The 27169-nt window shown below is 45.5% G+C and overlaps 2 protein-coding genes across 13 annotated transcripts in view; both read left to right on the top strand.

The window, feature by feature from the left end:
- L3mbtl1 (L3MBTL histone methyl-lysine binding protein 1) overlaps positions 1 to 27169 on the top strand; it is a 47792-nt gene that overhangs the window by 16616 nt on the left and 4007 nt on the right. For 3 of the 12 annotated variants that reach the window (XM_010631427.3, XM_010631426.2, XM_033767114.1), the window contains 11 exons: positions 79 to 170; positions 2097 to 2248; positions 2679 to 2755; positions 3294 to 3379; positions 3556 to 3666; positions 4070 to 4184; positions 4611 to 4710; positions 4855 to 5052; positions 5147 to 5196; positions 7772 to 7929; positions 8357 to 8419. In XM_010631427.3, the coding sequence (XP_010629729.1) occupies positions 79 to 170; positions 2097 to 2248; positions 2679 to 2755; positions 3294 to 3379; positions 3556 to 3666; positions 4070 to 4184; positions 4611 to 4710; positions 4855 to 5052; positions 5147 to 5196; positions 7772 to 7929; positions 8357 to 8419 (1202 nt within the window). Of the gene's footprint in view, positions 1 to 78; positions 171 to 2096; positions 2249 to 2678; positions 2756 to 3293; positions 3380 to 3555; positions 3667 to 4069; positions 4185 to 4610; positions 4711 to 4854; positions 5053 to 5146; positions 5197 to 7771; positions 7930 to 8318; positions 8420 to 12060; positions 15048 to 15585; positions 16992 to 27169 lie in introns of those variants that run through there. The other 9 variants (XM_010631431.3, XM_033767113.1, XM_010631429.2 and 6 more) reach the window with 9 other exon arrangements.
- On the top strand, positions 17921 to 18896 carry LOC104867192 (DCN1-like protein 4). The gene has a single exon (XM_033767158.1). The coding sequence runs from the start codon at positions 18375 to 18377 to the stop codon at positions 18894 to 18896; it is 522 nt and encodes a 173-aa protein (XP_033623049.1). The 5' UTR covers positions 17921 to 18374.

Below are 27169 nucleotides of genomic sequence, written 5' to 3'. Positions count from 1 at the left end.
TGCTGCTTCAGTGTGGGGTGCCCTCACCATGGACCAGCCTCTGCACAGCGCTCTGTTCGTTCCCCCCGAGGGGCCTAGGTTACAAGGAGGAGGAGTTCAGCTGGAGCCAGTACCTGCGCAACACAAGAGCTCAGGCAGCCCCCAAGCACCTGTTTGTGAGCCAGAGCCACGTGAGTGTCCCTGAACAAGAGTGGACATCACCCCCAAGGCCAGACTCACTGCAGCCGACCCAGGGATTCTGACTCACCAGAAGAATTTATCTACTGGTGCCCTCAGCTTTGTTCTGGCTTCTTCTATGAGATGGAAGAGGCATGGCCAGGGGCCACAGGGATGATAGCTAATTATAGGTTTTCCTCTAGTTTCTTTCTTATATCCTGACTTAGTCCTTATTCTGTGGCTGTAACAAAATCCCCAAGGCTGGATATTGTATAAAGAAAAAAAAAGCTTATTTTAGCTCACCGTTTCAAACGCTGAAAGTCCAAGATGAGGTGGCCCCATCTTTTCAGCCTCTGAGGCGGGCCTTATGGTAGAAGACGCTACAGGGGTGGGAGTGCATGTGGAAGAGATCACAGGCCAAGTTTATAGCCAGAAGTACTCAAGGGCCAAGATTGCTTTTTGTTTTTTCATTTTTATTTTATAGCAGCTTACTTTCACAGGAACTACCCAGCTTCCTGTAAGACTACGTTATTCTCTTCTGAGGGTCCGCAGTGTCAGACCTCTCTTGCTAAGCCCCACCTCTTTAAGGTTCCCCCCATCTCAGCAACACCACCTGGGGGCAAAGCCCCCGGCATATGAACCCCTGGGGGACACACTTGGCCAGATCCAAACCATGGCACTGCCGTGCTGCAGAGTTCTCCATACATCCTGTCAGAGCCCTGCCAGTGGGGCACTGACCTGTTTGTTGTTCATAGTCCTTCCTTTGCTCTGCAGCTCTGTGTGAGGTCATAGGCTCTGTCCTGGGATCTTTGTTTTCCTTTCTGCTAACATTGAGGTTCTCCCATTCTTTCCCAACATTTCACCCCTTGTTTTTCCCTCTGTTAGGGCAACCAGCGCTCTATTTAGCAAAATATCTCACATAATCCCAAGCGAAGGATCTGAGAGATTTAGGGAACCCCCATTAAAAACATTGCCATATTTGGAGGGGAGGCATACTTAGTGGTAGAGTGCTTGCCTACCATGTGCAAGGCCAAGAGTTTAATCCCAACACACCAAAAATACCAAACCAAAACAAGCAAAATAATCGAAGGTCTGGGGTCACCATAATGAATGGCCTAGGATCTCAGTGCTGTTCAGATAGCATCGGTTATTCCCTGTGCCCTAGTTGAATGCCAGAGACCATACTTGGAGGTTCACAGGTAACTGACAATGTATCCTCCCTGCCGTAGTGACAGGAAATGTACACTTTTAAGTAAGACTTTAAATCTTGTCCCTGCCACTGACTAGCACTGTGTTCTGGCTAAAGCTATTTAACTTCTAAAGTAGGAATAATGGCCTGGAGTGGTGGTGTACCCCTGTAATCTGAGAACTCGGGAGGCTGAGGCAGGAGGATTGCTATGAGTTTAAGGTCAACCTGGACTACATAGCAAGACCCTGTCTTTCAAAAAAAAAAGAACTAATAATACGGAGTTTTTGTGAAGACGAAGGGAAATGATGTCTTTTCTTGTGCCTGGTGCATAGCAAGTGCCCAGTTAATACTGGACCCCCGCCTCACTTCCTTCAAGGAAGGAACATATCAGCGCTTCTATCCCACCTACCCCCTTATTCCTGAGATGCCTTGGACCAAGCCAAAATAGGCTTGTCTGGGTAGGGAACACTTACATGCAGCCTGCCAGATTCTTCAGGTAAATGCATAGCCTCCTGCTAGTCACTTCTGCCACAAGCCCAGACTCTTCTGAGTGTACTTGGAGGCCAGAAGTTCCTGAGTGGCTCAGAGCTCAGGTTGTGATTGTGCCCTGAGGACTCTTTCCCAGCCTGTTTCTCCCCCCTCACTCCCAGGCAGTTCCCTAGAAAACTTAACCTCTGTAGTTTGCAGTGGGCTCTAGATTAATGCTGGCCAGCCTGGCACTGGCCATGGCAGCCTCTCTTTTTATCCCTAGAGTGCCCCTCCCCTGGGCTTCCAGGTGGGCATGAAGCTGGAGGCTGTTGACCGCATGAACCCGTCCCTCGTCTGCGTGGCCAGTGTGACCGACGTGGTAGAAAGCCGCTTCCTGGTGCACTTTGACAACTGGGATGATACTTACGACTACTGGTAGTGGGAGGACCCAGTCTTGGCCTGTGGAGGGAGGGGATGTTAGGGGTAGGGGTGAGCACTTTTGGACCTCAGGCACCACAGGGCCTTGTTCAGTCCACTCCTGATACTCAGATCTTGCTCAGGGTGGGAGATAATTGGCTGTCCTGTGGATACGAGCTGTATCATAGGAGATATAGCTCAATGTTACATGTTTCATCTAAAAATACTCTAGTTGGGGTGAGCAAACCCTGTGACACATTGATTCTCCCTTAGATATTATCATGTTCCAGAGTATTTAATCTGACAGTTTTCTGATATGTATCATTAGCTACCTCTCTTCCTGCCACTAGAAGTAGGAGAGGGTGGCCCTTGAAGCCAGGCTGTGAGGGGACAACAGGCTCAGCCCTCCGTGTTCCTCCTGAGACAGTGACGTGTTCTTGGGTTTCAGGTGTGATCCCAGCAGTCCCTACATCCATCCAGTGGGCTGGTGTCAGAAGCAAGGAAAGACCCTCACCCCTCCACAAGGTGACCCTGTGGCCTGAGCATGCCCTTCCCAGGCCCAGCCCCAATTCCTTGTCTCTTGACCTCTTACCAGGACCTCATTCGTGGGCTCTATAGGATCAGGGGGAGAAGATAGATATGGCTTAGGACCTCAGCTTTGCCAAGGAATTGAGAACCCTGTGATTTTAGGACAAACACTGATTCCAGTGAGGTTTAGGGGAGGAAATGTAGATGCCCATTTCAGCCAGGGAGCAGGGAGTCCAAAGCAAAGAAAGTATATCCTTCCTCCCGGGAATACTACAGTCAAGATTCAGACAGGGCTGGAGGAGGAACTATAGGACCAGGTCAATGGGTTCCCAGATGGCCCTGTGAGCTGTTGGAGTAAGTAGTGTATGTTTGGTTTTCAAGAGCACCTGTCTGCCCCAGAAGCCCAGTGCAAGGCCAGCCATGGTCACGTGGAGGGTCTCTTACTAGGGTCTCTTCCGTGCTCCTGATCCTGCCTTGAGAAAAAGCAATCACCATCACTTGAATGGCTCAATACTGCACTCACTCTCTTCTTCAGATTATCCAGACCCTGATAGCTTCTGCTGGGAGAAATATCTAGAAGAAACTGGGACTTCTGCTGTGCCCACCTGGGCCTTCAAAGTGGTAAGCTGATGTTCCCTTTCCCCAAAGCTGAACTCCTAAAGATGTGGAATACGCAGGAGCTCTGGCTTCCCCGTCTGGGCAGACACCATTTCCTCAGCCACAGAATTTGGGCTTGCTTTTTGAAGCCTCAGCCCTACTGAGCTGGGCCTTGTCCTGAAAGAACTGTCTACCTGCAGCGACCGCCTCACAACTTCTTGGTCAACATGAAGCTAGAAGCTGTGGACCGCAGAAATCCAGCCCTGATTCGTGTGGCCAGCGTGGATGATGTGGAAGACCATCGAATAAAGGTGGCTCTAGACCTAAGGGGTGGGGGAGTGGAGAGGTGATTTGGGCAGGAATTCAATAGACTGGTTCAAGATCAAAGGCATGGCATGATATACAAAGGTGAAGGTTTTGAATCTCATTGTGCCTCATCTGTGTGTGACTTTTGGGAACTTGGACAAGTCACGTCTCTTTGAACTTTTAGACTTCATATGTGAAATGGGCCTGACAATCTTTGTCTTACACAAGGACTAATGGGAGATGTCAGTAATATAATTCAGGAAGCCGGTGGGAAACATGGGACAAGACCAATTATTGTAGGATCGGCCCCTTGCTTCAGAGAACCCCAAAGATGGGAGACCCTCCGGGAGCCTGGAGGACCTCTTGGCTGAGCTGGGCTCCTGACTGCCAAGGGCCTTTCCTCCCCAGCTCCACTTTGATGGCTGGAGTCATAGCTATGACTTCTGGATTGATGCCGACAACCCAGACATCCACCCCGCAGGCTGGTGCTCCAAGACAGGACATCCCCTGGAGCCTCCTCTCCGTGTGTACCCCTAGGGAACCCTGGCCCTTTTCATTCCCATCAGCCTCTGAAAACTCTCCCTTCCTATAGCTTGGCCAGGGACTCTGACCCCTGTGCCCAGGTCTATCACAGAGGGCTCTGACCCACAACAAGTTCTAAGATCCTCGTCCTCCCCATTCAGGGCTGCTTACTACACTAAGCAGAGCTTCCAGCTCCCAGCTGAGGGTGTGGCCTACAGGTTTCAGGGAAGTCTATGAGAACCAAGCCTTCCTTCCCCAATGACCAGACAGATGTCCAGTAGGAATGGTGGCACAACCTGGCCAGAGGGCTCTGTCCCCAAGGATCCAGTTCCTAGCTAATTCCTAGGACTCCTATATAGAAACTGTTCCTTGCCCTCCATCCCCCAACCTGAGGACTCTGTGTTGACTTTACTTCCTGCTCCTTCAGGGCCCAGAGAGTCCAGCTCTGCCTCCCCTGGGGGCTGCCCCCCTCTCAGCTATAAGAGCCTGCCTCACTCAAGGACCTCCAGATACAGCTTTCACCACCGGTGAGTGAAGGTCTCCTATCTGGAGGTCTGCACTGCTGAGTGAGGCCCACCAGGACTCACTGAGACCTTCTCAACAGGTCCAGGCCTGGGAGGGCTGAGTGGGAACAAGCAGATCAGCCCATTTTAAGCTTTCTTCCTTCCTAGGAAGTGCCCCACTCCTGGCTGTGATGGCTCTGGCCATGTCACAGGCAAGTTCACAGCTCACCATTGCCTCTCGGGCTGCCCACTAGCTGAGAGGAACCAGAACCGCCTGAAAGCAGATCTGTCTGACACAGAGGCCTCGGCCAAGAAGAAAAACCTCCCCAACCTGTCACCAAGGAAGAAGCCTCGCCATCATGGCCGGTGTGAAGGACAGGGGGTGTCAGGACCTGGGCTCCCTGGGTGCCGGGCCTCCTACCCTGATACCCTGCCACAGACCTGGTCCCTCTCTCTCCAGGATTGGACGCCCTCCAAAGTATCGGAAGAGTCCACAGGAAGAATTCCAGAGTAAGCGCAGGTCCTCTGCACCTATGTCCTCCAGTGTTCACAGTGAAGGCTCAGCAGTCAGTGGGATGAGACACCAGGGAAATGGGAGAAACTGTCAGGGAGGTTGCCTCTGAGATCCCTCAGGAACCTAGAGCAGTCGGTAGAGAACAGGATGGGCCTGAGTGACCTCGGGTTCTAGTCCGATGGCCTTGCTGTGAGTCTGTGGAAAAGGCATCAAGCTGCTCTGGATCTCTGGTTCTCCATTCTGAGGCAGGTTGATGCCCTAGCTATGTTCTCTGCTTCTAGGTTTCCTGGGAAGGAGACCATGGCAGTCATTTTATAGTTGTGACCTGAGCAAGTCACTTAAAATCTCTGAGCCTTGGTTTCCTCGCTTGAAAACATGGAAAAAACCTACCTTTCAAGTCAGTACCTAAAATAACCATGGTTGCTGTTACTGTTTCTGAGCACCTGCCTTGGGCCCGGCACTGTGCAATTGCTTTAGTCTCACCAGCATCCTATAATATGTCTGAGAGAGGAAGGATGTGAGGCTCAGAGGTGAAGTCATTTGCCTAGAGGCATTCACTTTGTGAGGGGCTGAACCTGATTTCTGCCATATGCTGCTGGTGTAACAGACAATCATTCAACCCAAATGTCAGTCCACTTCTGAGTCCCCTTTGGCCAGTTTGCATGGCCTCTCATTACAAAATACCACTGACTGGGTGGCTTAAGCAACAGATGTTTATCTCACTTTTCTGGAGTCTGGAAGTCAAGGAGTCAAGAGGATTGGTTTGTTTTGAGGCCGCTCCCTGGCTTGTGGGTGGCTGCCTTCCTGCTGTGTCTTTGCATTGTCTGACTTCTGTGTGCAAGCAAGCATCCCTGGTGTCTCATGGAATGTCCAAATCTCCTGAGCCTCAGTGTCCTCAGTTGTCATATGCTAACAGTGTAGTGCCCACTGCATGGTGGGGTGGGAGGCCTAAATGACATAATCATGTGCAGTACTTAGCACAGGTATCTGCAGGTATCATTAGTCTAAATCTCTAGCCTGACTTCTCTTTGCTGCCATTTCATACTATTTCCTTTGGGTAGAAACAGAAAGTACTTCTTGCAGCCTTGGGCCTGAGTGAGGAGGGTCCTGGCCAGCCTAAAGGCCCTCAGCTGAAGATTTTCAGGGATAGAACTCTAGTTGAAACCTCTTCTTCCCACCGTAGTGCACCTGCTCAGCTTCCTTGTAGGACCAAGTTGTTCCTTCAGAGTGTACCTCCCAACTGGCCAGCATTCTTGGGAGATGAGTTTTTTCAACCATTGAGACTATGGCCCAGAGAAAGGAGGGAGAACTCACACAAGTCCTTGAGGTCCTTCAGAGACAGAGCACAAGGCTATGATGTCTGCAGGGCTCCTCTGCTCTCCCAGCAGGCTCTTGCCCAGAAGGAGCACTGGTCACTCTTAACCCTCTGGAGAAGACTTCGCACACATCATGGAAGTCCTCCTCAGGATAGGCTCTGGGTTTACTGGTGACCTGTTGCCTGAGAAGGACAGGGCTTGGCTGGCCTTCCTGTTGAGGCTCCAGAAGTGTCATATTCTCAAAGTACTAATGGAGCCGATTCTCACTTGCAGTGAGGTGGTTAGGTAAGAAGCTTTGGCTGCCTGCGAGAGCGTCGGTAGGCTCCAGGAGGACAGATAAGGAAAGAAGTTGCCAACAGACTTGATGTAATCATCCAAGCCTACTCTAGTCTGTAAGGAAGACCAGACTCAGGGCTCCAAAGAGGGAGCCCTGTGTAGATGAGAGGCCAAAGTGTGGCCAGGTGCTGGTAGATCTCAGGAAAGATCCTTAGTGTGCCCCACTGAGTCTTGAGAGAAAGTGGCTAGTGATGCAGGGGAAGCAGCTCCTTAGAGACACTAAGGAGGGTTGTTCAGGTGTGCAGGTACTCAGGTGGGGTTGATGAGCAGAGGCAGCGGGGAGGAGAGCCTTATAGGCCCTCAGGTGGAGCGCAAATGGGCAAGTGCCAGCTGTGGCTAAGCTGACCACCATCAGTCATGAGATCCATGCAGCCAGGGTGAGGCTGGAGGTCAGGAGCCAGAGCTTCACAAGCAGAGCAGGAAGTGACAGATAGTATGGAGTTAGGAAGCAGGTCAGAGTAGTGCCAGAGTAGGCAGGTCCCAGAATCACCCTGGCTCTGGGGGAGCTGGTCAGGCCAAAAGCACTTGGGAAAGGATAAACAGAACACGTCTCTGACATCAGAGCTGAGCTTCTTGAGTACTGGGGACCACTTTAATGCAAGGCATCTGGAGGATGGTATCTTTTGAGATTCCACAGCACCCCTAAGAAAACATCCTTGCAAGGCCTGGGGTGCTGTAACCTCAGAGAAATAGACTGTCACTCCACACAGCTGGCCTGAGGGTCTATACTTGCAGAACCCACTAGAACAGAAGGAGTGAGCATCAGGCAAGGAAACAGGATGTCACCCTGGTGGCTTTGCAGGCTATTGGAAGAGTCCACTGATCTTAACCTCTATGCCAGCTGTTCATGTGGTGTGGGTGTGAGCTGGTTCTGGCACCAGACTGTCCACAGCATCAGCCCTTGGCCTCTGTTTTCCAGCACTTGCTCCTGATGTCATGCAGCAGTCCTTCTTCATGTCAGCCTTGTCGGCCCACCCTGATCGCTCACTGTCCTTATGCTGGGAGCAGCACTGCAAGCTCCTGCCAGGAGTGGCAGGCATCTCAGCTTCTGCTGTCTCCAAGTGGACCATTGAGGAGGTGAGGAGCCTTTCACAGCTGCCTCCTTTTCCTCCTGCCCTACTTCTCCCTCTTACCACTGGTGGTAGTAGTAGTGGGGAGTGGGGGGGCTCGGGAAAGGGCCTGGTCAAGTGGAGCCCTGTTCTACTTCCTGACTCGCTCCTGTCAGCTGCCCAGCAAGGCTGACTGAGACACTGGGGCTATGGGGCAGGGGGAGGCATGCTGCCCACTTGGCTGGAAATCCAGCAAGGAGTAGGCACTGGTCCTGGGGCTTGGGAGCAAAGGGCCTCCCCTCACACACCTGCCAGCACAAAGATTCAAGGATGCTCTAAGGCTGATGAGAAAGGCAGCACCGGCACAACTAGGATACACTAAGGCCATAGAGGCCAGCCTCTCCCCCACACTTCCAGCTCCAGCACCGGTCAGAACATCTTCTTTGGTTTCCAAGGTCTTTGGCTTCGTTCAGACCCTGACAGGTTGTGAGGACCAAGCACGCCTCTTCAAAGATGAGGTAAGGTGCAAGTACAGAAGGAACCACAGTGACAAGGTCACTGTGTCATTGAGTCAGAAGGAAGCAGGTGCCACACCAGCACTGCCCACCCAGGGAAGGGTATTTTACTCCTCTGAGTGAGACTAGTTCTAGGGACCTACTTTTCTGGGAAGAATCTGGTATGGACTGTGGCCCAGCTTGGGGACACAGTATATTCAGATTGTCTTCAGGAATGAAAGCACATTCTGGAGACAGGAATCCACTCACTCTTCTGCTTTCTACCCAGTCTTTTGTTTGTAAAACTTAGCCTCCCCATTGGCAGTCACTAAATTAAAGTGAGTTTTTGTTTTGTGTTTTTGTTGGTTTGGTTTGATTTAATGCTGGGGATTGAACTTGGGGCTTCATGCTAAGCCTGTACTCTACTGCTGAGTGACATCCCCAGCACAAAGCATATTTTGAATGGCACAGTTATTGCTATTGACTGCAAAGATCCTAATACATACTTACAGTCAAAACCCAAGAGCTAAGCAAAAATAAGAAACAATGAGTTATTGGTAAAGAATGCTAGCTTTGGCAACAGTCTGGGTTGGAATTCCAGCGCTCCCAATTTGAGCTGCTTAATGTCTCTGAGTCTGCATCCTGTCTGTAAAATGGAGATAAAGTGGGTATAATGAACATGAATTTGCAGGGCTGTTATGAATGAGCATTGTAAGGAAGGAGCACTCATTATACCGTGATGTCTATCACTAGTGTGTGTGTAAAGTACATTACTGCTGTGTAAATTATATAACTTAGAATATGTGTATATCAGTATAGAGTGATATTTATATATCCTAAAATATAGTGATATTTGCATAGACTAATTAATATATAAATACTGATGGCTATACATTAGTGTTGTAGAATAATATATAAATCCTATCACTAATATGAAAATACCTGATACAGTGGGGGCTCTATAAGTCGTCATTCCAACTTTCAGTACACAGTTGCCCTTAAATAAAGAATTATAGGGCTGGGGATTTAGCTCAGTGGTTCCACCGCCTGAGTTCGATACCCGGTACCAAAAAAAAAAAAGAAAAAAAAAGAATTATACTATGACTCTCCTAATTGTAGAATTAGAAACTGGAAGGGACCTTTAAATTTAATGTGTATGGCTTTTTTCCAAAGAATACATATGTCCCTTCTATATATCCACCTCTGCCCAAGACTCTTAGCTGCCCCAAGTTGCCACTCCAGGTCAGAAGCCTGTAAGAAGGAGTCTGGGCTTCTTTCCCTAGAAGAATATCTTTTTCCAGGCCCAGCATAGCTGGTTTCTTCCTCTGATCTGGGGTGATGGGGCTCCCCAAACAATCAGGTGGAAGGCCCACCTGACCAGGCCTTTCTCAAGCCTTCTCATGAGGGTGTGGCAAGGGGGAGAAGTAGGGAAGGAGGAAGAGGAGGAGATTGAGGAAGGCTGGTCTTAAAAGTACATATAGTAACCGGGCGTGGTGGCGCACGCCTGTAAGCCCAGCACTTGGGAGGCTGAGGCAGGGCGATCGCTGTGAGTTCGAGTTTGAGACCAGCCTGGGCTACATAGTGAGTTCCAGGACAGTCTCAACTACAGAGTTAAACCCTGTCTCAAAAAAACAAAAACAAAAACAAAAACAAACAAAAAGTACACATAGAAGGTATAGTGCCACAAGTTTTAGGACTCATACACTTGAATCCAGCCCTTTAGTCAAGATATAAAACATTTCCTTGCCCCTTTTTCTCAGCCTTCACTCCAAAAGACAACTACTGTTCTGATTTCTAGCACCATAGAATAACTCTGTTCTTGAACTTGTATAAAGGAATCAGGTACCATGTGCTCTTCTGAAACTGTTTTTTGTTCCGTATAATGTTTTTGAGGTCTTCCATGTTGTTCTGTTTGGTCATAATTGTTTATTGTTGATTCGTGCTCTGTTTTATGAGTATACAACAGTTGTCTTGTTCATAGACATTTGGATGGTTTTCCCTTGCCCTGGGTGTCCGCACTCACTCCTCCACAGCTGGCCTCTTCCCTTCCTAATTCTACCCTTAGAATTCACACTATTAGGCCAGGTATTTAGCTCAGTGGTTCCACCACCTGCCTCACAAGCTCAAGGTCCCGGTACCCACCCCCCAAAAAAGAATTTACAACTATCACCATTTCTCAGATTTGCTTCACCTATTTCTGGGCAAAATAATTTTATTTTTATTTATTTATTCATTGAGTTTATTGGTACTTTCTAAGAATATAGTACAGTTACATTCATCACTGGGATCTTATACCTTTACATGACAGGTCTTGGTTCTCATTTTTTCCCCATTCCCCCACCCTCCCCTATTTACAAAGACTTTGTTTCTGTTTTTTCCTTTTCTCATATTTTTAATTTATTTATTTATTTTTGGTACCGGGGATCAAACTTGTGACCTTGCGCTTGTGAGGCAGGCAGTAGAACTACTGAACTAAATCCCCAGCCCCAAAGTAATTTTAAATTACAGACACAACATGTCATCCCTGAGTACTTTAGCATCTCTGAAATTAAGGACTTTCTTTGCAGAAGCACAGTCTTACAATCCCACTAACAGATTGACAGTAGCTCCTTGGCACCATCCCATACCCAGGATGTCTTCAAATCTCATTAGTTGTCTCAGAACATTTTTTGTAGTTTTTGAGCCAGATTCAAACAAGGCCCACACAGTTGACTTCAGTTGGTATGCTTCTTGAAGATCATTCTAGGATAGCATACCCACCCTCCGCGCATGCTTTTTTTATCTTTTTTCATGACATTTCTAAAAGTCTTACAGAATGTTCCCTTCTGGATTTGTCTTGTTTCCTTGTGATGTTGCTTAACTTATTTTTCTGTTGCCTGTATTCTCTATAAATTGAAAATCAGATCCAAAGTCTCGGTTAGGTTTAGGTTAAATAAACTCTCTCTCTCTCTCTCTCTCTCTCTCTCTCTCTCTCTCTCTGTGTGTTTTGGCAAGGATAGGTCAGGTAATACAGTGTCACTCATACTGCATCACACTGGAATCACATGGGATGCACACAATATTCACCTGTCCCAACATTTGCCATTAACAGCACTAAGGTTGACCAGTTGGTTCATATGGGGATGACAACAGCAAGGATTTTTTTGGTCTGTTTTCATTTTTGACATTTCAGAGTTATTAATCACAGTTGTTGATTTGAAGATAGTTACACAGATTACAGAGGATACCAGGGAACATTTATAGAGTGGATGACTAGTGAATCAAATTATTTATGATATGGGAAAGTAAACTTCCTGGGCTTAGAGCTCAGTTGTCGCCACCTTCAAACTCCATACTTTCTGAACAGAGGAGGTCCTCGTTTTCATTTTGTACTGGTCAGCAGGAAGACAAAGCAAGAGAGTACATGTGTTTGACTCTGGGGAACCAGCGGCTGTCTTTCGTTCCTTCTCTATCCCATTGCTGTCTTCCTTTTCTCCCTTCTTCCCCTTTTTCCTTTCTCCATGTCCTTCCACTTCCCTGCTCCCTCCTCCCTTCCTTACCCCACACATGACGTACCCTGTACCCCCATTTTCTTATCCCCCGTGCATATCCTCACCTTTCCTTCACCCATTCCCTTTGACCCTTTTTGCCTTCTCCGCTTTCCACCTCCCTTCCCGACCCCTCAGATGATTGACGGCGAGGCCTTCCTTTTGCTGACACAGGCGGACATTGTGAAGATCATGAGCGTCAAGCTGGGCCCAGCCTTGAAGATCTATAACGCCATTCTCATGTTCAAAAATGCTGATGACACCTTAAAGTGACTGGCCAGGGTTGGGCCCTCCTCCATTCCTTGCTGGGACTCCCTCTCTAGCTGATGCTTTCTTCCTGACTTGAGCTCCTCATACCCCCACTGTACCCCCACCCTCTGTATCTGACCAGGCCTGGTCCTTCCTGAAAGGTGCAGGGGGTCCTAGGGAAGGTGGAGACCTGCCCCGGGTCCTGGAGATCATTTACCTTCAGGGGCACTGGTGAGGCCATGATTGAGCTGAGGCATCAATGAGGGAGTTGTTGGAGGTCCCCTGTCTAGGGAAGCCCCACATATGATGTTGACCATGTCGTGATCAAAGGGTCTTTTTTCTTAGCAGTGAGGAAGAGTCCCCACCCTGAGGCTCTTTTTCCTTCTCTGTATTTTTCTCTCCCTCACTTCTTTCCTCTGCTAAGAAGTGACCCTGCCATAAGCATTTATGCATAAAAGCACCTCCTCCCCTTTTCCCTGCTGGTTTTATGGCCTATATTCTTCTACCCAGTTTCCTGGGCATTGCCAACCATGGCCCAGCCAGCCCCTTGGCTCTTCCCTGTAGATATATGAGCCTCAGAAACATGTCATCATGGTTGGGTGTGGTGGCACCTGCCTGTAATCCCAGCACTCTGCAAGGCCAAGGTAGGAGGATTGAAAATTAAAACCCTGCCTGACAATAGGGTGACTTAGTGAGACCCAGGCGGGGTTTGGATGGGGACTTGAGGTGCAGCTCAATGCAAAAGCCCTGGTCAATCTCCAATACTATCCAAGAGTGAAAAGGAAGGAAGGAGGAAAGGGAGGGAGGGAAGGAAGGAAAAAAGGAAGGATATATGTCATCATGGGAGCTCCTAGCTGCCTTTGTTTTGCCCAGCAGTGAAAGAGACTCAGAGCCAATATGCCTTTGAACATGTCCAATATGAGCCAATGGGCATTTTAGTGGCCCACACTGGGTCCTAGTTCCAGCGGCATGAGCAAGTGATTGAAGCCTATTTTATAGCTGGCAGTGGTTGAGGTTCACTGATGTTTTGCATACTCTCTCTCTGATGGGTCTGGGGAAAAGGAAGCCTGGTCTGGTAAGTAGCCCAGGCCAAAAGACCTGCTCAAGGGACTTTCAGACAATCTGTAGCCAAAGGAGAGCTCTGGTAGGCATGGTAGTCCCAAAAGCTGAGCAAGCATCCTCTCTACATCTGTGGGTCTCAGCCAGGGTATTGCCCTTGTCTGCCTGCCCAGGCCTAGGCCCCCTGCCTGCCAGACCTCCCACCATGGGAATGTAGCACTCTGTCTAGCACATATCCTCCCCTCGAAAATATATGAAATCACATTTGATCCGTCCCTTGTATGTCTACCACTTGGTCTTGAGGTGTCTCACAAAGACCACTTAGGGATGGGAGTTGGAAAGGTGAACTCTTCTATCTTTGAGTTCTCTGTCCCTTAAGCCCTCTTACCACTCCTTATGTGTCTTGCACTGCCAGCTGGGTCCCTGGTGGGACTCTGGGACTTCAACCTCTCTGTCCACATGGGGACCCAGCCTCCACTGAGCCACTGCCAAACCTGGCACCCAGCCTGGGTGGGAAGGGCTAGAGCCGCCCTCAGAAGCCAGCCCCATCTGAAGGTGAAGGGCTAATGCCAAGCTCCCATATCCCCAGGTGCTGAGATGGGCCTGCGGGCTGTGGAGCTGGGGTCCTTCACCAGACCCCTTCTCGGTCATGTGATATGTGTATGTATATGTGCACAGAACTCATGCAGATGTGAGGCTCAGTGCTGGGACTATGTCAAGGGCTACTGTTAAATATGAAGCTTCATTTTTTTCCTTAGAGGAAACCCAAAGTTCTGTTGATTTCCTGCCACAGCCCTATAGAGGCCCCACTCTACTACGGGCCAGACAAGTTTTAAGGATAGCCATTGAGCCCCAGCTGACCTCTGCAGAGCTTCAGATGTCCCTTCCCTTTCAGTCTGAGCACAGCCTTCCTGGGAGGGAGGCCACGTGAGCAGGCCTGGCCACAGGGTGTGGGCTAGGTTTACAGAGATGACATTGCTGCCCTTTGGCTGAAGTAAAAGGAGCACATGCAAGTCTTTTATTCTGCTACCTAGGTGTCAGTGGAACTCATCCTTGTCCTTAATTTGCCTCTCAGATGCTCACTGACTTTGTGAAATAAGAAGGCAGCAAGTACTCGCACCACATGCTCCTGGCTAGTGCTGTGGACCTCACAGCTTCAAAGGAGAGGGGCTGGGTAGCTTTTGCCATGTCGATCTGTCACCCACCAAATGTTCACCTGTGGGAGAGACCAGGTGAACCAAAGGCCTCTGAGCCTTGAGCCTCAGCATTCTCTGCACTGTCAAACCTGTGGGAAAGAAACCAAATCATAGAAAAGCAGGAAGAAGTCAGCCTCTGTCTTCCTCCACTGCCCTTCACCCTACTGCATGCCCACACTAGCTCTCTGTACCTTGGCCTGAGATCATAGAGGATAAGGGAGTGGGTGGCAGTTCTTGGTGCCCGGTGCCCTGTTCCCTATGCCCTGTTCTGTAGCAACAGGTACCACTTATACTTTGGCCCCAGCAGGCTCACCCAGCCTCTGTCCTATCTTGGCCTAGGACAAGGACAACCTTTCTGTTTAATTTCTGTGGCAGAGAATAGCCCCCAGAGTTTGAATATGAAGCCCGTTTGCACTTTCATTCACATGCACTTTGGTGGGGTTACATTTTTGTACTTGTCTGTGTGTGTGTGTGTGTGTGTGTGTGTGTGTGTGTAATTAAGCTCATATGTTCTTTAAGAGAATCCTCTGGTTTAAATGAAAGTGACTCATGAAGGAAGAAAAGTTACAAATAAAATATGGTGTGATTTGTCAATGTATTGAAACAACCTAAATAAAGTTTAATAGCTGAATAATACACAGCCAGAGTCTGTTCTCTTTCCATGGTAAAACACTGAGGGAATATAGTGCTACCATTGCGGAGGAGACTGTTCTCCCTGCTGTTAGCTAGAGGTCCTGGAGAATCTGGTCACTATACTATTTTAAAGAGAAGAAATAAGGATAAAGACGGCTGAGTATTCCTGTCTACACTGAAAGTGTAAATGATGGAAATCCCCAGGGAGCAGTGTGGGAAAGAGCCTCATCCTTGACATTACACATGATCAAGGACAGAAAACTCAATAAAGCCTCCCATTTTAAAAATAGCACCAAGGACTGGGGATTTAGCTCAGTGGTTCCAGCAACTGCCTTGCAAGCACAAGGACCCGAATTCGATCCCCGGTACCAAAAAATAAAAAATAATGACACCAAGTGTTTCAGAAGACAGGGAAATGTCAAGCTGAGTGGTAAGGATGTGGGGGTCCCACAGAACTTGGTGGAAGTGTCACATTCACTCGCTTCACCCCTTGCTTCTCAGTGTCCTTAATTCCTTTGCCCTGCAGCTCTTCCAGATCACTTGGCTAGAATACCAACTATGGAGCTGCTCAAGAGCCCATCTTCACCTTGACCAAGAACTTACCTGACTGAGTAGATTGGCGCCATGGTAGACTGATAGTTTCTATTCTCAATGTGAGCTGAGACCTCAGAGCCGCCTAGGAAGCAGCTGAGGCTTGGGAAGCATAGCTCTGACTCTCTTTCATGCTCCTCAAACCTCCCCCTCCATTTCCTTCTCCATCACTTCAGTACACGTCCTCACCATTCATGTCACAAAGAAAATGAAACCTGCACCTAACTGCCACCTCATCTGCATGACCCCTTCGATTCACGCTTCCCGCTTGCTTACCTGTTAGAGTGGAAGACTTGATACTTCCATTTGCCAAAAGCCGATCTGTCAACCATAGCTGCAATGAAAGGAAAAGAAACATTGACATATAAGAAAGGGCTTTTGGGAATTTGAAATGTGATTGCAGAAATAAAAATTCAGCACAAGATTTGAAAGATAAAGTTGACGACATTGCCCAGGAAGTAAAAGGACAAAGAGATGAAAAACAGTAAAGAATTTTTAAAAATCAGATGACTTGCTGGAGATCTAACATACAACTAGCAGAGATTCCAGAGAAAGAAAACAAATTATATCAATAAAAAGTAACTTTAAATTTTTCATAGAGTTAAGAGACATAATTCTCCAAATTAAAGAGTTCACATTGAATGCCTGGCACAAAAGATACGAAAGGAATGCCATCAAGCTATTGTACGAATGATAATAGAAGACTCTAAAGGCTGTTGGAAGAAAGCAATGGGTTTCAGCCAAAGGAACGTGAATAACAAAAGGAGCTGTGGGACAGTTTTCACAATTCTAAAGGAACAGACTTGTATACCCAGCAAAGTTTGGATCAAATATGAAGGCAGAAGATTTTCAAATGCATAAAGTTTTCAAACTTTTATCTCCTGTGCACCTCTAAAAAGAGGAAGATCCCATGAATGCAAGTGTTCCGTGTGAGAAAAGCAAGGTAATAACAACACATTAGGAGAATAAAGCAAGTGTGGGGAATAATTGATCATCTCAGTTGATAAATAAAAGGCATATGACAAAATCAAACATCTTTTCATAGTAAAGATACTCAGAAAGCTAGGATTAGAAGAGAGCTTCCAAGCTGGGCATGGTGGTCCACAACTGAAGGCTGAAACAGGATGTTCACCACAAGTTCAGGGACAACCTGGACTACATAGGTCAAGGCCAGTCTGAATTACACAGCAGGACTCTGTCTTTAAAAAAAAAGCAAAATTTCTCCATCTGAAAACATGTACAAAGAAAGCCCACAGTTAGCATCATAAAAAGGCTGAACACTCTCCCAAAGATCAGGAGCAAGACAAGAATGCCTGCCTTCACCCACTGCTATTCAGTCTTGTACTGGAAGTAATTAGGTAAGAGAAAAATAAAAGGCATCCAAACTGGAAAGGAAGAAGTAAAATTATATTTGCAGATGACATGATCTTATATCTAAAAAAAATCTACAAGAAAGCTGCTAGAACTGATAAACTTGTAATACACAAGATCAGCATAGAAAAAATCAATTGTGTTTCTATATACCTGCGATGATCAATCCAAACAGGAAATTTTGAGTCAGCTCTCCATTACTGTAATAATTATGGCGCAGTAAAGACAGGAATTGTGGGGGGGGGGCTTTGTTTTTTGAGACAAGGCCTGGCTGCATTGCCCAGACTGGCCTTCAGTTTGTCATCTTCCTGCCTCGGGCTCCTAAATGCTGGGTTGCAGGCATGTGCCACCATGCTCTAATAAGGGAAAAATATTTTTAAAAAGTAGATAGTAGTAATGATTGTACAACATTATGGATGCACTTAATGCCACTGAAAAATGCTTAAAATGGCTAATTTTATGTTATACATATTTACCACAATAAGACAATTTGTTACAAAGGAAGACAAAAAGATTTGGGTGAGGTGGCACACACCTATAATCACAATACTCTAGGAAGAGGAGGCAGGGGGATTTCAAGTTTGAGTCCAGCTTGGGCAACTTAAGAGACTTAGCAAGACCTTGTCTCAAAATTTTAAAAAAGGGTGGGGAGACTGTGAGGTGAGCTCGGGGGTCTGGGCAGTGAGTGAGCTGCCCGAAAATACACTTGGATGCTGCAGCTGCCAACTTTCAGCTGAATTCTCATCTCTACACTGGCAAATATTCATAAGATCTACCGCACCTTTAATAAGCTAAATCTAATGAAGACATTGGCCACAGTGATCACCAGACAGGGTGGCTGTGTTTGGTAGAGCAGAGTTGTGTGCCTCTTGCACACTTGCTTCCCTGGGACTGAGCACCCCACCCTTCCTGTGAGGTGCTGACCGCCAGCCTGGTGCATGAGAGTGATGAACTGTGGTGAACATCAGAGAGGCTGAATAGTGAATAGACTTGGCATTTTGGAAGCCTGCAAACCTTGCAGTTGTTCAGATGCTTTACTAGTGATGCCCCCAAGGAAAAAGAGAAGACCTGCCTCTGGAGATGACTTATCTGTCAAGAAGAGTAAACATAATAGCATGTATAGAAAATACAATTCAATTAGAATTAAGACTGAAGAAGAAACCTTCTCAAGTAAGCGGTGCTTAGAATGGTTCTATGAAAATACAGGTTCTAAGGATGTTGTGGGTTCTGAAGGAATGGAGAAATTTTGTGAAGACATTAGTGTAGAACCTGAAAACGTAGTTATGCTTGTCCTAGCTTGGAAATTGGATGCACAAAATGGGTTATTTTGCTCTACAAAAATAGTTAACAGGAATGACTTCTTTACAGTGTGATACAACAGAAAAACTCAGAAATTCTTTGGACTGCTTGAGGTCATTATTAAATGATTCTACAAACTTTAAGTTTATTTATAGATATGCATTTGACTTCGCACGGGAAAAGGACCAGCACAGCCTAGACATAAACACTGCCAAGTGTATGTTGGGACTGTCATTAGGAAAAATCTGGCCCCTTTTCCCAGTGTTTCACCAATTCTTAGAGCAATCAAAATATGAAGTGATTAACAAAGACCAGCGGTGCAATGTACTTGAATTCAGCAGAACGATTAATCTTGACCTCAGCAACTACAGTGAAGATGGAGCATGGCCAGTCCTGTTGGATGAGTTCATGAAGTGGTATAAGACAAACAGATGTCCGAGGACTATATGTATAGCAGTGCGAGAGTCACTGTTGCCACAGTTATGTCACCCGTCGGCCATAAATTGCTGTTTGTATCAAAGGACAGGCTGCTTTCCTTGCACTGCCTCCCCTTTGCAGGGATGTTTTGGTGTTTGATGTTGAAAGGGCCAGCCCTGCTTGCTGTGTAGCATTGATCTCGTGGAAGGCTGCTTCCCAGTTTGTATTTACACTACAGATTGGTGAGATCGCCAGTGTTCTCACTGTGATTATGTGTGTATTGCTGTTTAAATTTTGTATATGTGTATAGAAGCTTCACCTAGAGATTATTTCTGCAAAAATGTATTGTAAAAATAAATTTGTGGCATATTTATGGTTCCTTTTTTCAAATGAACCAGTTATAGCATTTTATTTGGCCTCAAACATAGCATTTCAGAGAACAAGACAAAACAACTGTTACCATGAGCAAATGTTGCCAGAATTAATCTTACAGTTTAAGAGGCCAATGTCTGGAAGAGGAGGTAGGAGTGATAACTTTTCAGTGGCTCGTGCCAAATAGCATTTGTTGTACTTAATATTATTAGCATTTTAAAATTATGAAAGTTGTAATTTTTGACCATGTAGACGGGCGACACACCACAAATGGTTTTCACCATACAAGATACAGTTTTTTGTTTTTAATATTAAAACTGTAGTAGCTTGAATACAGGTACAGATGAACAAATTGAAATTGCACCCTTTTTAAAAATTGGGGTTTAAATTCTCATAAGCTTTCTTTAATTTTTTTTTTAACCCTTTTACATTCCTTCAGCTGGTGTTTGGTCTGCTGATGCTCTTTATGATACACTGACTAAAGTTTATTTTTCTGCCTCCCTGAAAATCTAGTGGCTTCCTGGCATTTATAACTGCAGAGCACTTTTAGTTGTAGCTTGCATGTTTTCAGTTAGATTTCATGATGTCTAATTTCCTAGTTTTTTGGAAAAGAAACTATAAGTGAGAGGTGTTTTGTTTTGTTTTCCTTGTTTATTTCATGCCAGGCTTTTCCTGGTAATGTGTTCATTGCAGGCAGTGGACACGAAGCCACTATCGTTGAGCTAACCCTTACCACACTCTAGGACCTTTTCCCAAATGGGCCACTTGTCATTACGTGAATCATTAGTACAGAAGAGTATAGCCATTATTTATGTGTATGAGGAAACAAGGATGGGATGTTTAGATTTGTGTTTTATGTCTTTTTTTTTTTTTTTTGGCCTCAAGAAGATGTATAGATTACGTTTTCACACCCACCCCCAGTCTGGTGCTATTGAATGTAATGGTGTTATTGAATGACTAACCTGGTCCCTAAAGTTTTGTAAACCTACAACAGTCTAATAATTTAACCAAGTAAAGTGCCAAGGCGCATTTGAGCAAGTGATTGCTGTGGTTGTGAGCAGTATCCATGCTTGAACGTGTAATGATTTGGAGTATTGGCCCAAAATTTTTTTAGATTAAATGTGAACCTTTATATTTTTTGGTACCAGGGATGAAACTCAGCACCTCGCATTTGCAAAGCAGGCAGCAGAACCACTGAGCTAAATCCTCGGCCCTTAAATGTGAACCTTTAAATGATGTTAAATGAGTAAAGCACACAGACAATGCTACTCTTGATCATTGTTTAACAAAATTTTTTGCAAACGGTGTTCTGATTTTATATTATTTTTTCCCTAACTGAGCCACCAAAGACAGACATTTTGTATATATGGTGTGTGTACATATACAAAATCATGATATGGTAGAATGCAACTATTTCCTTTTTCTTCTGAAAAATAAGGTTTGGTTTGCTGTGAAATAAAACAGAAATTTTAAAAACAGTAGTGATTAAATATATGTAACCATTCCTTGTTTCTAATCTCACTTTTAACCTTAGAAATTTATGTCAATTTGCATAAATTAATATCAGGAAAGAAAAGGAAATGTCAGTAGTATACAATAGCTTTTGAGACTGCCGTGTTAAAAGATGGTCTGATTCATGTTATCATAGTGGGGATTGGCCATTGGCAGGTTTGGATCTGTGGAGAATTGGATTATTTTCAGATATACCCCAGTGAAATGTTTATAAATCACACTTTAGAGGCAACAGGTCTTAAATTTGATAAGTTCTGTTTTCCTGAAAACATAGAAAATCATAGGTGAAATTCTTTTAAATGTTATGTTAGAATCTGGAGAATTTTTAAAATACTAAGCACAGTTAATCTTAAAATAAAAGAGTTGTAATAAGGGGGAAATGGTACATTGCATCCATAGTGAACATTTTGATGAGAGAAAACCCAAGTAAAATCACCTTTATGATATGAAAGTAAGTATTCCAGTGAGATAATCTTGCATATTTAAAAAACAAATCTCTAAACTACCCTGAAAAATGAGTCTGTGTAACCTCCGGTCACAGAGTACTTACCCTTGGTTCATTTTATATTTTTATGTTATTTTATTTATTTGTTTGTTTGTTTGTTTGTTTATTGGTTCTGGGGATCGAACTCGAGTCCTTGCCTTGCGAGGCAGGTGGCAGAACCTAAGCGAAAGTAATAAAACACTTTTTCTTGAAAATTTGCCTAAGTTACACAGTGCTAAACAGTTCATCAAGCACTTACTTTTGTGAGCTAATGTCTAATAAATTAGGGTGCCTTCTTCTGGTTTTTCTTTAGTACCCAAGTCTATGTTGTATTTTCCTTGTGTTTTGAAGTTTACTTTGCAATGCTCTGTTGTTAGGGAATACAGTTTTTTAGGTCAGAATTTTCATTGTTTGATTCGCCATAAACATGCACTGTAATGTTACATGCCCCTTTTTTGAAGCATGAGCTTTGAATTAAGTTTTTATAAATCTAACTAGAGAGACCCCTAGATTCTGGTTTAACAACAGATTTCTGTTGCCTCTCCGTCCCTATTCTGACAGTGCTTTTGAAATTTATACAGACGGCTTTAAAAGTCAGTTTTTATTCTTATAACTGCTAAGATACCTCTGTAAGCCTTATCCTTTGTACTTTCATAAGTTGTACAATAAATGTATAGAATTCATTTTTCAACTAAAATGTTGGGTACCTGTAAATGAGACCAACATGTGGGTTGCTTTTTTTTATAAAATAATTTTTATTGGGAGTTACTGTTAAATGAACAGCAGCTAACCTATAACTTGTGAATGCTTTGTGTCGTCAGTATTTGCATTCATAAACATATGCAAGTCCTGTGACTCCCAGCTTAACTGAAATGCTGTTATGCTCCCTAACTTGAGTACAGCACACTGGTTTGAGTTTTTCATGGAATTGGTGTAAAACAATATCCCATAAATAAAAAAGTATTTGTGTTTGATTGCAAAAAATAAATAAAATGAAAAGAATGAAGAAGAGTTGGGGATGTAGCTCAGTGTGTAGGCCCTGGATTCAGTCCCTAATGTATACACATACACACACACACACACACACACACACACACACACAAGAGGAAGACATAGGATCCAGAAGAAGAGAGGTGAGGGGGATTTCCAAAGGGATGGAAAAGGCAGGGCCTGACTGACAGCCAAGTGACGACAGGAGGATGAAAGGGTCCAGAAAGGTTGGATGGAACTCAAACCAACCAAAAACATACATTGATATATTAGGGGCAGTTATATACGATCATCAGACTTATACTTAATAATATAGAATTATCTCTAAAAACATTGAATATATAGTCATGTACATAACGACTTTCAACTGATGGGCTGAATGTAGGATAGTTGGTCCCATAAAATTAAAGCACCTAGTGACACTGAAGACATCTTAGTTTGTAAGTACACTCTGATCTTTGCATGATAAAATCATCTAATGATGCGTTCCTCAGACCATCTCCCTTGTTCATGTGCAATTTCTTTTTTTTTTTTTTTTTACTTTTTTTCATGTGCAATTTCTTAAGTGATCTAACAAAACAATTATAAATTAATTTCAGGAAAAGCAGAAGTGTGTTTGAATGGGCAAGATCTAAATATTCTGCTTAGAAGCCCTTTAGCTGGGTGTGGTGATGTGTACTTAGAATCCCAGTCCTCAGGAGGCTGAGGCTGGAGGATTGAGGGTCAGGGTGAGTTCAAGGCCAGCCTAGGCTACATACTGAGTTCAAGGGCAGCCTGAACTGCATAGTAAGATCCTGTCTCAAAAAGCCCAAAAAGAAGAAAGCCCTTTGAAAATTTATTAAACTAAAAGATGGAAGAATGGCGGTAAAAGCATAGTGTTTAATTTAGACACAAGGAGAGAAATTCCAAGGAAACATCTTTTTTTTTAGAAGGCGAGAATGCGCCACCTGCCTTGCAAGCACAAGGGCCCGAGTTCGAACCCCCAGTACCAAAAAAAAAAAGGTGAGGATAGGGTAAACCCACTTTCTGGACCTCTTACTGTCTGTCTTAGGCAGAAACTCTCTCAATAAGTTGTTCCTACTCTTAAGAAAAAAAAAAGTGAAGATAAAGAACTAATCTTTTTCATTACCCAGTAATCCTTTTAAAACTTCATGCATTTTTCACTTTCTAAAAACTTTTTTTTTTCAAAAGAAAACTGGGGCCCATGTGTGAGTCTGTTGGCACCAGGGTCCTGCTCCCAACTCACATGGGTAACAGGTTTTTCTATACTGACCCCGAGTCAGGTATTTACTCTGCCTGTAGAGGAATCTGTAGGTACAGGGAGAGGTGGGGCTGGAAGTGGGGCCAAATGACAGAGAAGTGGGCCAAGGAACCTAGAAATGGAGGAAATATTCCTGGCGGTAGATTCTCGCTTTCCATCCCTGAGAACATGTCTTTGATCTTCATACCCAAACAAGAGTCCATCCAGGGAGGGTGGGAGGGCATGGAAAAAGGAAGAGAAAAGATGGAGAGGAATTTACAAGTGGCTTTGGCTGTTATCTACACATTACTGAGAAGGAAGGACAAGTTCAAGTCCTGCTAGTAGCCATGTCTGCTGGCAGAACTTTTTATAGAAATTTGGTAAATAGGTCAAAACTCACCCAGTACTCCCATGTTCAGAAGTTTGTATCCACCAAAAATAAGAGCACAAGGCCACAGGATATAAAAGCAAAGATGTTCTGTACAGCGTTATTCAAAGAATCATGAAGCAGGTACTTTTATTTTATTCTATTTTATTACTGTATGTGAATACTACATAATGGTGGGGTTTGTTTTGGGACATTCTTACCTGCATTTGGTGTAGCCTAATCAATTTCAATCCATTACACCCTTTCCTTTCACCTCCCCAAAATGGTTACTTTCCTGATACAGGAACAAGGAATAGGGACGGTGGAGTTGATCCTACACTATGCAGTATGATGTAGCTGTTAAAAACTGTTGAATTTTTTGTATTGGCATGGGAAAAATGTATGGGAGAAAAATGAATGGATTGCTGAATGTTATGTATAGTATGGCTCAGTTTTCTGGGGAAAAAATATATAGATTAGGGCAGAAATGAACATCATGAATGATTGTCATCTTTTAGTTAGCTGCACTTACTTCTGGGAGGGAGATTGAAGATGGGTCTGGAGGGGAAGCTTTCACTTTTTATTCAACACTCTTCTGTATGTTCAAACTCTTCAGGACTTCCCGGTGTGGTGGTGCACACCTGTAATCCCAGCACTCAGGAGGCTGAGGCACGAGGATCGCTGTAACTTCGAGACCAGCCTGGGCTACATAGTGAGTTCCAGGTCAGTCTCAACTACATAGTGAGACCCTGTCTCAAAAAACCAAACCAAAACAAAAACCAAATTCTTCACAGCTGAGTGTGTAGTTCAGTGGTAGACACACTTGTCTAGCATGCTGCAAGGCCCTGAGGTTAATCCACAGCACTCTAAAGAGGCAGTTCTTTGATATAGTTTGTCCCATTGATACCATAGTATGGGTTTTTAAAGCCAGCCCTGGGAATGCAGGGGAGGAGGAGCTTAGAGGAACAGCACAGGGAAAGGGGTAGAACCCTGGCTGTTGTCCTGATTTGCTCTTGGGCCAGCGCCTTCCCTCTGTGGGCTGAGGCCAGGCACGTGCTGATGTTTGTGTTGGTGGAGGCGGGGAGTGTGGGCCTCTGGAGCGTATCAGAGCCATCCATTTTTAAAACACTGGACCTGACCGTGAAGTTATTGATATTTGAATGGAAAGGCAAGGGTGGAAGTAAAGTGAAAGTCAGACTTAGAGGAATCCACTGAGTGGAGTCCCTTGGCAGAAGGGCCACTGAGCAGAGCTTTGCCCATCTGCCCAGTGGGCCAGGCCTCGCCCTTGCCATGAGTTAGAACCTCAGGCCTAGGCACCTTTAGGGCAACCACAAGGAAGACTTCTTCTCCTGTGAGCAGAACCAGCTAAGTCCTATTCCTGGGCCGTAGTCTCCAAAGGACAGAGCAGGCCCTGGATCTCATCTCAGCTTAGATTCTCCTCCAGGGCAGTGCCAAGGCAGGTTAAGTTCTGGATGGCAGTATTGGCTCAACACAAGCATGTGCCAGAGGCGTCCAGCCAAGACTCCGCTGAGGAGGGAATGCACTGCACATCTCCAGAAGCGCCCCAGAAGGTTCAGCACAGAGGCTGGTGACCCCTCCGGCAGGGGACAGAAGAGGGAGTTACATGAGACAAGTCTTTTCATTGTCAGTTTTCCAGGCTTGAAGAGAAAGGGCGACTGAGCTGATGGATCGGGGGAGGCTATGAGGAAAAGTCAGCATTTGAGCTGGACATTGGGAAGGGGGCCATTCCAGGGAAGGGAAATGTGACAGTGTTGAAAGGGACTTCGGAGATCCACCCTCAAGGCAAAACACATGGCCTTCATCGTTCACCCGAAGCTCCAGGAGCTGAAATCACTTGCCCAAGGTCATACAAGTTAAGTTTAAAATTTAATTAATAAAAAAATGTAGCTTGGGCCAGGGATTTTGCTCAGTGTTGCCACCGTCTGCCTCACAAGTGTAAGGTCCTGAGTCTGATCCCTGGTACCCAAAATAAAAAAAGCTTTGAAAAGATCAGAGGGTCCCCAGGGAAGGGCTGTCAAGCAGCCAGTGGGTGTAGCCAGTATGGTCAATCAGTCCGGAGTTAATTAGTAACTGGAAGGCCCCGGGCAGCTCCCAGCTGAAAGGGCTAAGAGGTTGAACTCTAGCTGGTTTGAGAGTCAGGCGAGTAGGTGACAGGTCGCTCCTGCCAAGGAAGGTTGCTTGGTGAGTTAAAACTGGGTTCCAGGTCAGAAGGGCCATGCAGAGAGAGAGGGCAGAGCTCCCAGAGAGCTGCACTGGGACCTAGAGTGACCAGGTGAGAGGCTCTCCTGTGGGCAGGACATCTGCCTTGGCCGGTTGGTCTGCTGAACCGGACTAGTGTCCTTCCTCACTGCCTGCTTCCTTTACTTCCTGCCTCGTACCCTCCTGACTTTTCTCCTTCCCTTTCTTCCTTCTTTCCTAACACTGTTCCTCTCTGTCTCTCTTCTTTCTTCATAAACTGCTTTGATTTTTCTTCCCTAACTAACCAAATTACATCCTCACTTCCTCCCCACTTTTATTCCTTCCTTTTTCTAACTTCTAATTTCTCAGAATTCTAGGCCACAGTTTTTGGAGTCAGACTGGTTCAGCCAGGGTTCAAATCCTAATTATATCATTTATTCTGTCTCTCTTTTCTCTTCTCCTACACCCTGTCTTCCTCTTCTTCCTTCTTCTCCTCCTCCTTTCCCTCCTCTTCCTTCTTATTGAGTGTGTGTGTGTGTGTGTGTGTTACTGAGGATTGAAGGAGGGCCTCTTCCAAGTTAGGTACACATGCTACATTGAGCTATATCCTCAGCCCCCTTCTTTCTTGACTTTGAGACAAGGTCTCACTAAACTGTTCAGGCTGGCCTCAAAATTGTGTTCCTCCTGCCTCAGCTTCCCAAATTGCTTGGATTATGCAGCCAACTCTGTCTTGTTCAGGTCACTTCCCCTCTCCATGTCTGTTTCCTCTTCCTTAAAGCAAGGAGATGATATTTCCTAACCTGTGAGGTTGTGGGAAGAAAATAAGACCAAGCTGACCCTTGAGCCAGTCAGGCAGGATTATGGTGGAGTGAAGACAGGTGTAACAGCAGAGGGCAAGTACAAGGACAGGGTATCTGGCAAGGTATCAAGGCTTCTGAGGAAGGCAGATGAGGGTCATGGCAGAGTTAGCAAGAAGACCTGGTGAGTAGAGGAAATGTTCTAAGGAGGGTGAACTGTGTGGTGTTCATTCTACAGCTCAGGTAGATGTAAGCAGGTATTCACAGAGCTGGGACAGGAAGGCAGACTTAGGCTGCAGTAAATTAAGGTAGGGACAGGCTTGAGGATTTTAGAAGTGGCTTGGGCAACCCCCTCAGAATTCACAGAGGCCATCGTACTTCAAAGGGTTGGGAGAAGGATACCGATGCCTGGCTTCTGACCAGAAAAATCATAGACCAGGTGCACGAGAAAAGGAAGCCTTAGGAAGTGAG

The sequence above is a fragment of the Fukomys damarensis genome, unplaced genomic scaffold (genome assembly GCF_012274545.1).
Source record: "Fukomys damarensis isolate Sample0158 unplaced genomic scaffold, DMR_v1.0_HiC HiC_scaffold_22, whole genome shotgun sequence".
Classification (NCBI taxonomy): domain Eukaryota; kingdom Metazoa; phylum Chordata; class Mammalia; order Rodentia; family Bathyergidae; genus Fukomys; species Fukomys damarensis.
The sequence above is the reverse complement of the archived record's forward strand: the minus strand, read 5'-3'. Positions and strand labels throughout refer to the sequence as shown.